The sequence below is a fragment of the Ochlerotatus camptorhynchus genome, unplaced genomic scaffold (assembly GCF_037179485.1).
Source record: "Ochlerotatus camptorhynchus isolate MF236.1 unplaced genomic scaffold, CSIRO-AGI_Acam_v1.1 ptg000045l, whole genome shotgun sequence".
NCBI lineage: Eukaryota > Metazoa > Arthropoda > Insecta > Diptera > Culicidae > Ochlerotatus > Ochlerotatus camptorhynchus.
In genome coordinates, this window is record NW_027040536.1 from 4,190,811 (window position 1) to 4,204,515 (window position 13,705).

At 38.3% G+C, this 13,705-nt stretch overlaps 1 protein-coding gene across 3 annotated transcripts in view; it reads left to right on the top strand.

Moving 5' to 3' along the window:
• The window catches only part of mthl1 (methuselah-like 1), a 268,410-nt gene that overhangs the window by 25,421 nt on the left and 229,284 nt on the right, over window positions 1-13,705 (top strand). For all 3 annotated transcript variants that reach the window (XM_065238525.1, XM_065238537.1, XM_065238533.1), the window contains exon 3: window positions 1,264-1,480. In XM_065238525.1, coding sequence (XP_065094597.1) covers window positions 1,264-1,480 — 217 coding nt within the window. The remainder of the gene's footprint in view (window positions 1-1,263; window positions 1,481-13,705) is intronic.

Consider the following 13,705-nt stretch of genomic DNA (forward strand, 5'->3'; position numbering starts at 1 on the left):
ATTTACATCAGCTTCTTCTTCTTCTTCTTCTTGTTCGCATTTCAAGCTTATTGCTTAGCGCATATTAGCTTATTGCGTGCTCTTAACTTAGTGTTCTAAATGCACTTCCACAGTTATTAATTGAGAGGTTTCGATGCCAATACCAATGCATGAATTTGTATATTGTGTGGCAAGCACAATGATACTCTATATGCCCAGGGAAGTCGAGAAAATTTACAACCCGAAAGATTCCCTCGACCGGACCGGGAATCGAACCCGCCGCCTCCGGCTTGGTAATACCGTGCCTTTACTGACTAGACTATGAGACCCCCCGCATTTACATCAGCGTTGCTCTCGAAAAGCAAGAATTAATCCTATAGTATCACTATGTTTGTTTTCTAAGTTCTACTGTAAGCTGTATTCACTTGAATGAAAGATAATTTCAATACAAACCAATTTTTTTTTCTTTAAATAATCTTTCTATATAAGTTAATTTCTTTCATCGTGTATGGTCAGCATGATAAATGAAATCGCAAATTTTTTATATTGTTGTTCTAAAAGTTATCTCAACCAAGCCAGCAAAAAGCAACTTCGTTAATCATTCCCGCACAAAGAGCCAACGGCAATTGCCGATTTTCTTCGCTTCATAAATTGGCAAGCCACTCGGTCGTGAAATCTCCAAAGTGGATTATGAATGCAAACTGGATCAAATTACCAGATTTTATGCTCTCGCTTCTCCTTGCTTCTATTTCCCTCTCACCTTCCATCTACCGCTGATCACAATACCCAACACTCCGCTTGTTTCCACTAAATTGAACCTTTTAAATATTTTACAGAAATCAATTTCAATTATGGCACCCCTCACTCATCACATTTTATGTGATTACGCTCGTGAGGCTGCTGTAAGGCCACAAGGTGGCGAAGGGGTGCAAAGTTTTCTGTTTGTGTCTGCTGCGGGAACTCATCCTCAATCATGCACGTCAGTCAGTCAGTCATCTACAATGAACGAACGAACGGGCGGATGGTAAAACGGTTTGGCGTTTGAAAGTCAACACTTCGACATGATGTTATCTCCCTTGTACACGGCACACGGCACAGGCTGGTTCGAGGGGTGTCGATCTGCTCCTGTTGTTACTGTCGGTATGACATGCGAGCGGGGATAAATTGAATTAATTTTCTGCACCTTCCAGTTCCAGTTCAACAAGCGTGGGGTGGACTTTCGTTGCCTTGTTTTTGGAGAATTGTTTGTGACGTAATATTTTTTTTCTGGTTTGTCATTTTCAGGACATCCGATTTGCGCTGTACGCCGCAGGGCTGCTGGTTTCGGTGATATTCCTTGGAGCGACCCTTGCCACCGGGTACCTGGTAACTTCGCAGCATCACGTCCTCCATTGGCGCTGTCAGACGCACTACGTTGGGTGTCTGCTGATTGGGGACCTCTTCTTGGCCATCGTCCAGCTGTCCGGAAACACGATAACCGGTCCGGCGTGCACAATGATAGGTAAGTTGGTTACTGTAAGGCTTTTCCTCGGGCTTTTTCTTTATCAATGCTGATTGGTCCGCTCGTCGGAGAGGCCGTTCAGAACTCGCTGCAGCAGCGGTAATTATCTATAATTAAGATCTTATTATGAAACATTTCGCATAGTTAAGATGCTTTCGGTGGTCAGTTTGGGAATGGGAAAAGTCACACACCACGGCACAGTGGGCCATGTTGTCGAAATTTCGGCTCAGAATGATGTTCTTATTGGTACGCTTGGAAGTGAAGACCACGACCATTAATGCTTCCGAATTTTCTTTCCCACTGTGCTCAAGAAAGCATGCTTTTGCTCTCACAAGAACCAGTTTAGCTAATTTATAGTTCGAAAAACGAGCCAGTTGAGTACATGGGGGAAAAAGAATTACGTTGAGTTTACGATCATTCAGACCGACGCAAAATTGTGTCGAGTGGACTCAATTTCGTCAAAAGTGGATTTATTCCAAAGTGAGTTGAATTTTCCGGGCTTTTCCAGGAAAATACTTCTCGAATATGAGGAAAATCAATAAATCTGTTATTCTAATCTTAAAATGATTAAAATTTTCGTGGATCTCCCTCATATTTGAGAAGTTTTTCCTAGTTTTCCACTATTGCCGAAATTGAGTCGGTCTGAACGACCGTGCATGGTGCAATAATATGCTTTTGCCTGTCGAGAAGTGGAGCCATAAATTGGGAAGTACCCGAAGGAAACGAGTTTGGAGCCAGGAGGAGCGTTCTTCTTGCACGGTTGGACGGTAATAATAGGCTTTTCCGAGCCAATTCACCACAACAGAATAGACTACTGTAGACTCGGCACGATGAGCACTCTTTTGGCTCTAGGTTACGATGAGTGCTCTCGGTCGGTGTCTAGCTGAAGTCTATTTTACTACAAGACAATTGTCTTTCGGTTTGTAGCTGCATTCGGAAGAACTGCTGGTTTATGTGTTGGATTTAGACAATATTGAGGTTTTGTTTCGTGCAAAGTGCATTTGGAGCTGGGCACTGTGAGAAGTCCAACCTTTCTGTTGAGTCTATTTCTCGTTTGCTTTGGTAGATTAAGGCAAGATTTGCTACAGTGTCCACTGGAGCAATGCAAAACATGAAAGGGTCGAACTTTTCCTGTTCGCTGCGTTTCTCTTCCGAATGCTATTCGTACGATTTGAGTGTAGTAGTGCACACCGAGATGCGATTGTAAAATTAGACGATTTATGTTCGAGCAGTTTTGCTCCAATAAAGCTTCGCTCGCAGATGCAGCCATTGCTGTGGGTTGCGGTGTGATTGTTATTATTACTCTCTTTACTATTATTAGGGCTGTGAGTACATGTCCATAAATTACTGATCTATTGCGCTGATAGGATTATGGTGTTTCGGTCTCTTGGCTTTGGACCGACGCCGGCGGTGTGTCCAGCCTCGGGGAGTGAGTGTCTGGTAAGGAAATGGACGCTTTTGATGTAGCTTGAGAGAGGAAACGGTAACGTTGTTAATTTGCTTTAATGGGTTTTCTTGTGAAACAATAGCTGCACAAAACGGGGCTGCGCCGTGTTGGTGCTTTGATATATTGGATGTGGTTTGAAATCTTTTGTTTGGGGGAAGTCCGCAACACGATTGGCTTACAGCTGGAATACAACATATTCTACTTACACACAAAATTGTTTCATAAAGTTCATGTGTTGACAATTTTGACTGGTATGATATAGTTGTCAATAAACTCCAATAAAATATGTTGAGAAACGGCTTGCTTTTATTAATATAGCCTTTTTCAGTTCAGAATATCAGTGTCGCCATAATCTCAATCTTCCTATTCGTCATCTCTTGGTTGGATCGATTTTCTCTTGCTTTAATAACTCAGATAACCAAAATGTTCCCTTATATGTATGGCTTTTTTTTATACAAGATTACACCTTCTTTCATCGAACAGCCTTGAGAAAATAGCTGTAAATATGTTTACATAACCATGAATCAATAGAGATTGAACATTTCGTAATGTTTCTGAAAAATTCAAGATTATTATCTTGCTTGAAATTACTTGGCAAGGATCTACGCACAGGAGTGCAACTTCGGATCAGAAAGTTGCTCCACTAGTAATTTGCGAACACTAGCGCACCTAGCGGTAAAAGGCATCTTCTGCCTGCAGTTAAGATAGGCATCATGCTATGATAGTGTGAGTGCACATAGAAAGCCTGTGTGGAACGCTACCACAACACATCGCTTATTGAGCAGAAAAACTAATCATTTTTTGATTCACCGATTTGTTTGCACTTCCCCTTCTGTTCTGCGATCTACGGTTCGTGAACATTATTAAAAAAATGTATATATATGAACGACTGTCTTCTCAAGGGGAGAAGGGGTTTAAAATTTCTCATAGACTACGTAGTTTATAGACAACCCCTTTCTACATCATAACTTGAATAAACTGGTCATATTGGCAAAGGCAAAATGTCTAAGTTTGGTATCCCAAATATTTCTCGTAAAATCTTTATTAATTCTTTAAGCCTACATTTCAAAATAAATCAACGTCCTAGCGCGTTTGTCTAAGTCAAAGGTTTTTAATATTTTCCTAGGAGCTCAGGGCTGGTCAATTTTTAGTGGCTAGGTCACTACTTTCAAGTCAGTCACTGAAAAGTCACTTTTTTCAACCCAAAGTCTTTACTATTTCTTAAAATTTAGTCACTAAAGCAGCATTTTTAAGGACCAATAATGTCGAGATTAAATGACATCACATCAAATCACAGCTTGATTTCGTAACAAATGTGTGTTAAAAAAATTCATTGAAAATCAGCTTGAAAGTTTTCCAAACCTAGACAGGGGGGAAAAATCTATGTACATTTCAGAAGTATTTAAATTTTTCTAGGACTGTGAACCACAGTCTAACATTCTCACCCCTATTCTGTATTTCGTTTCGAACGAAATTCTCATACAAAAAAATATTTTTTTGTATGAGAATTTCGTTCGAAACGAAATACAGAATTGGGGTGTCTATATATTCAAATTACGAAAGTTATTCCAGGCCGCACAATTTTCTTAACTTGTTTGTTTTAGAGATCCCAGCATTGAAAAATTAGTCCAAAATCTCTAAAATCCCGGAATATTACATTTTTTTTTCGAAATCCAGATTTTAAGTCGCTTGCAAAATAAATCTGACTCATATGTGAGTCCCGTTCACTCAAATTCACATTTGAGTAAATTTTTACACATCACTCATATGTGAGTGACATGACGTGATTTTTTATTCTCTTGTCAAATAAATTGATTTTGAACCGTTTTTTCGTGTTTCGGATAGTTTCGGTTGGAGTTTAGTACGATGTTATACAGAAAGTTTTTAAGAATCGCCAATGATGAAGCAAGGTCTGCTAAATGTGAAAAATTTAGAAACAGGCTAGAAGCGTAACCCAATGGAATCCCATGAATTTACCATCAAGGAATTCAAATAGAACAAGAAGCAGCTTTCAACGTCACAACATTGGTGAAAACTATCCATTTTTATTTTTATTTTATTTTTTTTTATTTTGACACATAAATATAACATAATCAATACTATCGTAAATCTGCCAGTAACGTTTATCGAACGTTTGGCCTTAGCCTTCCCACTAAGAAACCTCCAAAGTCCTGTTACACTTATGAGAGGTCGTAGAGTGCTCTGCTTCTCTCATAAGTAAGTGTCCAACTAAAAATCTTTCCCATCCCCAGCAGTTTCAAGGACGTGGCCAGGACAGTTCTCGATTATTGGAGATACTGCTACCCATCTAAGAGGCCGAGATCAATCCCATATCTCGGTCAGTACGGTAACGGACGCAGGTGGCAATACTCACATACACTGGGGGGGGGGGGGGGGGGGAATTTAAGTGAACCTGATTCAAATATAAGTCAGATTTATTTGCCGTGTATTCCACGATCTTTCCATCTTGGAAAATTATCCTCGATTTTTTTTCTTGGACTGCTATCTAGAAAAGTTGTGTAGGGCGTAGAGTTATGAACATTTGAGGTGCAAATGGTCAACATTTGTCTATATCCTAGACTTTGAACATTTTTCTTTGTGCCTCAATTTTTCGTTCAATCACTTATTTGAGATCTGAATATAAAATCATTTTAGTAAATTGTTTGTTGTCAAAAATCGAGTCAGAACAATGAATAGATATGGACAGTAGACTGATGCAAATTTTGTCTTTTTCGCTCCACAGTGCTTAAATGGTTTAAAATCGGGTCCTGATTAACCTTCCAAAGTTTCAACTCATTTGGTTAGAAACAGACTTCGCACAAGCCATTTGAAGTTTGCATGTAAATTACTATGGGAAATCTCAACTTTTTGTTCATTGCCTTCTAGTCTTTTTCCATATTAAGGGGGTATTCCCAATCTTTTGCCTTTTTTCGGCCTGTTTTTCAATTAATTTTTTTTCAAGGAAAATGAATAGTAATGCGCCTAACTCTTTGGGATTCTTGTTTATTGAACATTAAAGTTTACAAATAAATTTTTTTCGACATAAAAAAGACATTATTGACGTCACAAAATGGCGGCAAACAGACCCCTGTTCGCCGCAAACGCCTGGACGGGCGAAGACTTTTCTCTGGAACGGCTTATCTGAAACAGATTTCGTGATGAAATTAATAATCTGCATAAGATTCTCTGGAGCTTCTCCCGTTGGCAGCAAAAAATCTTGCAAATTAACAAAATGGCGGCCATATAAAAAAACAGGCGATTTTTAGCCCGCTTTTTTGCAGCTTTAAGGTGCTTCAAACAATGTTAAATGTTAATATTTTTGGCTGAAAGTGGGAGAAGCTCCAAAGAATTTAATAAGGAACAAAATGCGCAAAGATTCAAGTCAATATCTCTTATAGTTTCTGAGAAAAATCTTCGCCCGATAAAAAAATGTGGTTTCGAGAAAAACGCGTTTAAAGTTTTGACTTTAGTTTTGAGGGTTCTTACCATTAGTCAGCTATGCCTGGACACCGAATTTGCTGATCGGAAAACGGCTTGGGGGGATGAAAGTATATAGTCTAAAGTACAAAAAAAAGTGAAAAAAAAAAAATTTTGATTTTTTGAAAAAAAAGATCGGGAATACCCCCTTAAGCTGCAAAACAGTTCGATACCCATTCTTATAGAAAATTATCTCAGCTACAACTTTGTTGAAGATTGTTTCTATGTAAAACGAGACAGGAAAAAGTTATTAATTATTTAAGAGATTGGTAAACTTATAACATGATTAAACAGCTGCTCTATAGGCAACACTGTGTTTCGCAGTGTGACATAGTAGCCATGATTTTTGTGTCCTATTCAACGCCCCAGAAATTCCAATGTTGCCTGCTGAGCAGTTGATTGAGCATGATCATAAGACATCAGCGCATTGAACCATTGATAACATTAGATCCTTGCATTTAATCAAAAAGTGGTCTTGAGCAAAGTTGTAGCTGGGAAAATTTCCTACAAGTGAAGTTGAAAGTTTTTGAAGCAGACCGATATGGGGAATTATTAGATAGACATGAACAAAAATCTTGGTTTTACCATAGTAATTCCCATACAAACTTCGAATGGTTTGTGCCATCTCAGTTTCTCACCAAATGGGTTCAAATTTTGAGAGGTTAGTCAGGATCCGATTTGGAATCGTTTAAGTATTGTGGAGCGAAAATTTCAAATTTTGCATCACTCTAATGGACAGGCATGGAAAATCATTTGCATTCATTTCATACATTCATTTACATTCATTTGCCTCTAACTTTTTTCATCAACAGCATTCCGCAAAATGATGTATAGAGCTTTTGTAGGTTTTGTTATTAACTGCAACTTTTGCTCATAACTTAAATCTGTATCTCTTATGCATCATGAACTAGAGCGGGCAGAACTTGTTACTGTTTTGCAGTGAATGTAAAATACATTCACTGAAAAACAGTAGTGGCTTTTGTTCCCTCTGGTTCGTCATGCATAAGAGATACGGATTTGACTTGTTAACAAAAGTTGTAGCTAATAACAAAACCTACAAAAGCTCTATACATCATTTTGCGCAATGCTGTTGATGAAAAAAGTTAGAGGCAAATGAATGTAAATGAATGCACGAAATGAATGCAAATGATTTTCCATGCCTGGATATGGACAATGCACTTCGTTATTGAATTAATAAAATTATTATTTGATTACCAAAAATAAAGCTGATTCAAATAACATTTTCATTTTATGTCTGACATCTTAAAAATAGATCTTGGAGGGAAAAATATTAAAAAACAAGGGATGAATAAAAAGAATACTTATAAACATCTTATTTAATGATAAATTAATTAACAGGGGGCTAAATTTTGTAATTTTTGGGTGGCAAACATAAAATTAGCATCAGCCATGATCACGGTGACCAGCAAATCCCAGTTTGCAATTTCACGGTTGTTTTGAGCCAGAAATTTCTCTGCTTTCTAAATTATAACTTATTAAACCGAGGGATGTAGAGATGGCTCAACCGTATCTGATTATATGCTTAATTTAAATGTATATCTCACAACCGAGAAATAACCTAAAATTTTGGGAAAAAATTGTTTGTTTCTCATCAAGAAGCCATCAAGATTTTTCGATGTTATAACTATCTTGAATAAGTTCACTCAAAACTCTTTACAGGATTTTTATGAAATGTTCCAATGGCGTCCCGTAACCTCACTTTTTACCTGTGCACCAACTTTCAAAACCAGATTAAATGCCATATTCATACTCGAATCGGTTGACAGATACACTTAATCTTCTAGTTTACTCGATATCTATCCATTGCAAGCAATATTTTGATAGTTGGTTATGTTTTGAGAGTTGGTGCACAGGTAGATTGAGGTTAAGGAAACGCCACTGAAATGTTCTCAAATTTCCTTTAGAACCATTTCCCATCACAGAGTTTCTCTAAAATAAATTTGAGATTCTCTCCGAGAGACCCTTGGAAATGTCTATACAACATTTCAGAATACTTAAAAAAAATTCGAAGAATTGATACTAAGATTCACTTCGAAAGAATTCACTGAAGCTTCCTTACATACAATTTAAAATTAGCCTGAATTCTCCATATAATTGCCATGCAATTCTCTATCATAATTGTCATACAATTTTGCTCATAATTATCTTGGAGCTCTCATCTAAATTCTTCTGAACATTAGTGTTGAAATTCTTCTCGAGATGCTCTTTGGAATTATTCTCGGAATTTTCATAAAACTCATCTTAGACTTCCTTTGGAATTGTTCCTTAAAAATTCGATCCCCTTGGTACTTATCGTGAGATTCTTGTAACTATCTTTAGAATTAATTTGAAATTATCTCTAAATTTTCTTAGAATTTACTTTGAATTGTCAACTCTTTTAAAATGCTCCTAAGAACTTATTTTGAATATGCATTAGAAATGGACCTGGAATCCGCTTAAGAATTGTCATGAATTTTCCAAAATAACTACCTAAAGATTCTATTCTGAATGTCTGAATTCCCACAAATGACTTGGAGCTCTAGTCATATCTCTCTTAGAGTTCTTAAAAAAAAACTACAAGGGACAGCCCTATCGGGTTGTACGCAATGGTGGCGTTGAACTACGTGGTATTATATAATAAATGTTATTTGTAAACTGCAGCAGGAGCTTGTGCTTTGTGTATGAATATGAATTTGAGCGAGGTTCTCTCTGTTTATACTCTTCAGTATGACTATGATTGCCCTGAAAAGAACCTTTTGATATGAATTTTAGTTGGTACATATTCAGAAATTTAACTCTTTTGGAAAATCTTGGTGGCCGATGGAAGTACAGGCTTGAAGCCTTTGGACGATGATGATGACGTGTAGGCAGCTGGATCAGCAAATCGGACCGGACAATCCCATATTCTTCGGTTCAATGATTGGGCACTTGGCCCGTCTGCTGCTGGAAAGGGATTGAACTGGTGTCAGTGTCCATCCAGCTAAAGCTCCTCCCCTTTTTAGTTTTTCTCGTTAAACTCCTTCTCTCAACAAGTTAGTAAATCTTAGCCATTAGCAAAAAGACGCTTAACACTTTTTTCGGCGAATTTATGATTTTTGGTTCTTCTCTATACCTGTTCAGATAAATTAGTACTTTTATTTATTTTCGCTACGGCGCCTAATCCAACAAGTAGAAATAAGAAGGTTTGTCGGTTACGCGCTCGAATAATTGAAAATTCTATAAATATTTAATCGAATAGCTGGAAAAATCTTTACGATTAATCGTTGATCGAATAATTGAACTTTAAGGCATCCCAAGAAAATAGTGTAATTTCATGTTTTTTTGGTGGTCCTTCGAAAAAGTCGAACAGCAGAATTGCAACCATCAAGTGTAACCCAAGAACCAAAAGCGATGCGATGCTAGTTTTCATTGCTATGACAACGACTGAATTAACGGGCTTAGAAGCAGAGGGGTGAAAGTCAATTCTCTTCATCGAATTCCTCTTTTGATTACCATGGCTTCACTAACCTATTTCGCACTGTTTCTGCTATGCTCTTCTATCATACAGAATAACAAACGTATCAATGAATGTGCTTGCCGTCGAGTTATTACCGAAACAGAAAGTCGATGAAGAAAATCGATCAAAATCACTTGCACCCCTGCTTGCAAATTTGGTTACAAGATTACAACTCTGGAGAGCATTTTGTGTGGTCGTTGCGGGCGTGTGGTTCTGAATATGGCGATGAGTGTGCAAAATGGTACGCAATTGCATCCCCCCTATTCGCACATGCCCGAAGATCAGAGGCGAATGTCACTTCGACTTGTTTCGTCTACTAACGACTATCTGATGACTGTGTTGGGAAATCAGCATATGCATGTACATTATTGGTGGATTAGTCGAAAATCAACAGTCGGGAGCTATCGATGCGTAGAAATATTTCTGATCGATTGGTGATAGAATTATTGAAATTGGTCCAGGGACAGCTGAGTCATTAACGTTCAAAATCTTTCATAATTTTGTTACATGTTCCATTTTCGGTTTTCACAACGTGTACCCCCATATAGATATCATAGACGTAGTCCTACGTCAAAATCTGTTGGTATTTTTTTTCTAAAAATCATTGTTGTTATCTCCAGAGTTCATTTTAAAATCTCTTCAAAAGTATCATAATATATAGTTCATCAAAGTGACTGTATCCTTAAACCTTGTCTAGCACAGGGGTCTTGAAATTGTTTCAGGTGTTTCGCTGTGAGATCCTTTTTTCTCGTAACTACTTCGAAACTTTGAGTGCACAAATATCAGCTTCTACGATACGTATCACAAAGAAACTGTTACTTCACGTTTGCTGGACTGCAGTATACATGAAGTAGCAACTTCAGGTGAAATGGGGCATTAATTTCCGATATGTGTGTCATTGAAAATTCGAAGTGGGAGTGCTTATATAACCTACGTTGTGGCCATTTGTGGACTCTACAAGGAATGACCTTAAAGGTCAAGAATCTTATTTGTTTCCCGATTTGTCATCGAGATTCACGGGCATTTCCCGGTGAATTCAAGTTCGTGGCTTTTCCCCGGTTTCCCTTTAGCCCGGTGCATAGTTAAACAAGTAATATTTTTTTCCAGATGAAATTTATGGTATTGTTAAACCATTACAGTGCTTTCCCGTTTTTGGATACACGACCAACTAATTCTTTCTTCAAATTTGTGCTGGCGCTTTCTGGGGAATTTACCATGGAATTCCAAGTAGATAGGATCCTTAAAGAGGGGTATAGTGATATCAAATGATTCACGCTTAAATGAATTTTCTAGAAAGTGAAGAAGACAAAAAATATGTTTTGCCAAAAACGGGAAGGCACTGTATTTGTTTTATTTTAAAGGAGCATGAAAAATGATGGGGTGTGATTGTGTGTTTATAAAATTTCTCGAAGTAAGTCGTAGTCAACGAAATATTGGAACCATTTTTTTCCCGAGCAATAAATGTCACTATTAGTCACTTTTGTCTTGCTTTAAAGTCACTATTTGGTTACTATTTTCGTTATTTTAGTCACTATTATATTACATACCCTCCACCAGACATTTATTTTTTTTATTTTTAGGTCACAATATCCTATATTTTGTCAGGGTGATCAGTGAACCGGAAATTTTTTAAAACCGGCAAATTGTCGGGAATCCGAAATGACCGGGGAAAAACCGCGAAAGTCCCTTGAGTTTCGATGGTAAACCAAGAAAAAATATTCATTCATAATGAAACAAAAAAAAAAGATTTTGGACCTTGACAAAATGCTTAGGCCCTTGGACTGGACTAAATTTACTGAATGCAACTATTTTGATGAACTAGGGTAGAGAACTACTTCGGCCTAATCGCCCATTTTGGGCCTATCGAGCAGAAAACATCAAATAAATCTTTGATTTCAGAGTTAACAAGTCAATTGTGCTTTTGGTACGATACTTTAGCTTATAAGCTACCAAACGAAGTCAATAAGAACGCGTGATATGAAGGTTTGCACCCATTATTCCCAAAAACAAAAGATGCGCTCCAACCGAATCAATTTATCTTCATCCGATAGGCCGAAGTGAATTTATTGGCGCTTCAATGGCGTTTCAATGCGTTAGGCCGAGTTTAGAATCCGAGTTTGGCGTCAAGAAGCAGTGTTAGACTTTAGACAATATCCCAACGATTGGTTTCTCTTTATCAAATCTTACGGTACGTACGGAAAGGTAAATACATTTGGAAGCCATCATTAATAATAACATTCCGTTTGGTACTAAACTGCGCTGGATTAAGAAAAACTAAGTACGGGTTCTGCTTAATAGGCCGGAAATGGGGTAGTTAACACCTATATAGAGAATTTTGATTAAAATGGTGGGGGTTATTTCGAGAGTGGAAGTGACTTTTGTCACTAATGAAGTGAGAAAAGTGACGTCGTGGTGACGGGACACTCTGTTCAAATCACCACGACCACGAGAGTCACGTCACCACGACGTGACTTATCTCATTAGAGTAGTGACAAAATTCACCTCGACTCTAGGAATAACCCCCGGTGTGTCAGAGAAAAAATCCAAAGAGTTTTTGGATGAAGTCTTAAAGTGTTTTAACCAAAACGCCAGTGAGTTTGAAAGGATTTCTCATGAGAAAGGATGTTGCAAAATAATACAATTATGTAACACGACTACCACTGATACACATGATGCGCAAATTCAATCAATTAATTTCAAGCTGCAAAGCTTCCCTATCTGTAGTTACTGCTATCCACCAAGCCGCTCCCTCGAAAATCACTTCACTTTCCATTAGCCCCTCGAAAACCAGATCCCCATCGCAATTCCAATGATTGCACTGCGCCGAGACCCGACTGCTACTAGATTATGGCATTTCAATTTCCAAACTGCCCTTCCGAAACGGTAGTTTAAATCTCTTCCATCTTTCCTGCGAATAGAGCTGATTTCCGCTGCCAAAACCGAGAACGACTGCCCCAAACCGAGAATCGATGTAATCTCAATCACTGCACTGCAATCATTTAAATCGACTCAAGTCGAAAGTCGACCGCCCTCCGTATCCCTTCCGTGAACGTGATGGTTCCGTTTTATTTCGAGGGATGCAATCTGTAGCAATGAAGATTTGTTTACTCTGAAACGGTAGAGTGGATTGAAAACTTTTCGGCAAGGGCTAACGCCACGGTAGGAAATTCACTCGAAGCAAATCTAACATCTCATCGCACGTCCCTCGTAAAATCTTCAACCCTCGGTGAGTTCAAAATGTTGAGTTCAATTTACTCCTTCTTTCCGGTGAGGGACAACGTCGCAGTATGGGTAGTGGGATTCTAGTTCAACTTGCAACATTCATTCCGTTGCTTTGCTGAATCCGGGCATCAATCCTATGAATATAAGGGTAGATTTAAATTCGCAAACATTACTATAACTGCGCAGGGGTGAGACGTGATAGCGCTGCAGAGGAGAGAATGCAGCCACCAAAACCAGACACACTGATTTCACTTTCGATTTACGGCCTCTGCAGCGTGTTATGAACCGCTGCTGCTACGCGTCTGGACTGGAACAGCATCCCATGTAGGGAGATGTACCTCTTCTCTACTGCTTGTCCGCTGTTCCGGATCCCTATGAATGTCGTCTAGAAATCCGACCCAAAGGCTTCGTTTGACTATTTATTATCGAACGTAATGAAACTTTTATCCCGGACACAAAATTGAAATCGAATCTTGCGACGGTGGTGGTGTTTTCGGATGTGAGAAATCATAAATTGAGATCTATAATTTACGCTCACTTCGCACGTTAAGTTCCGGTCTATCATGTAAGGCAATGGCAATGC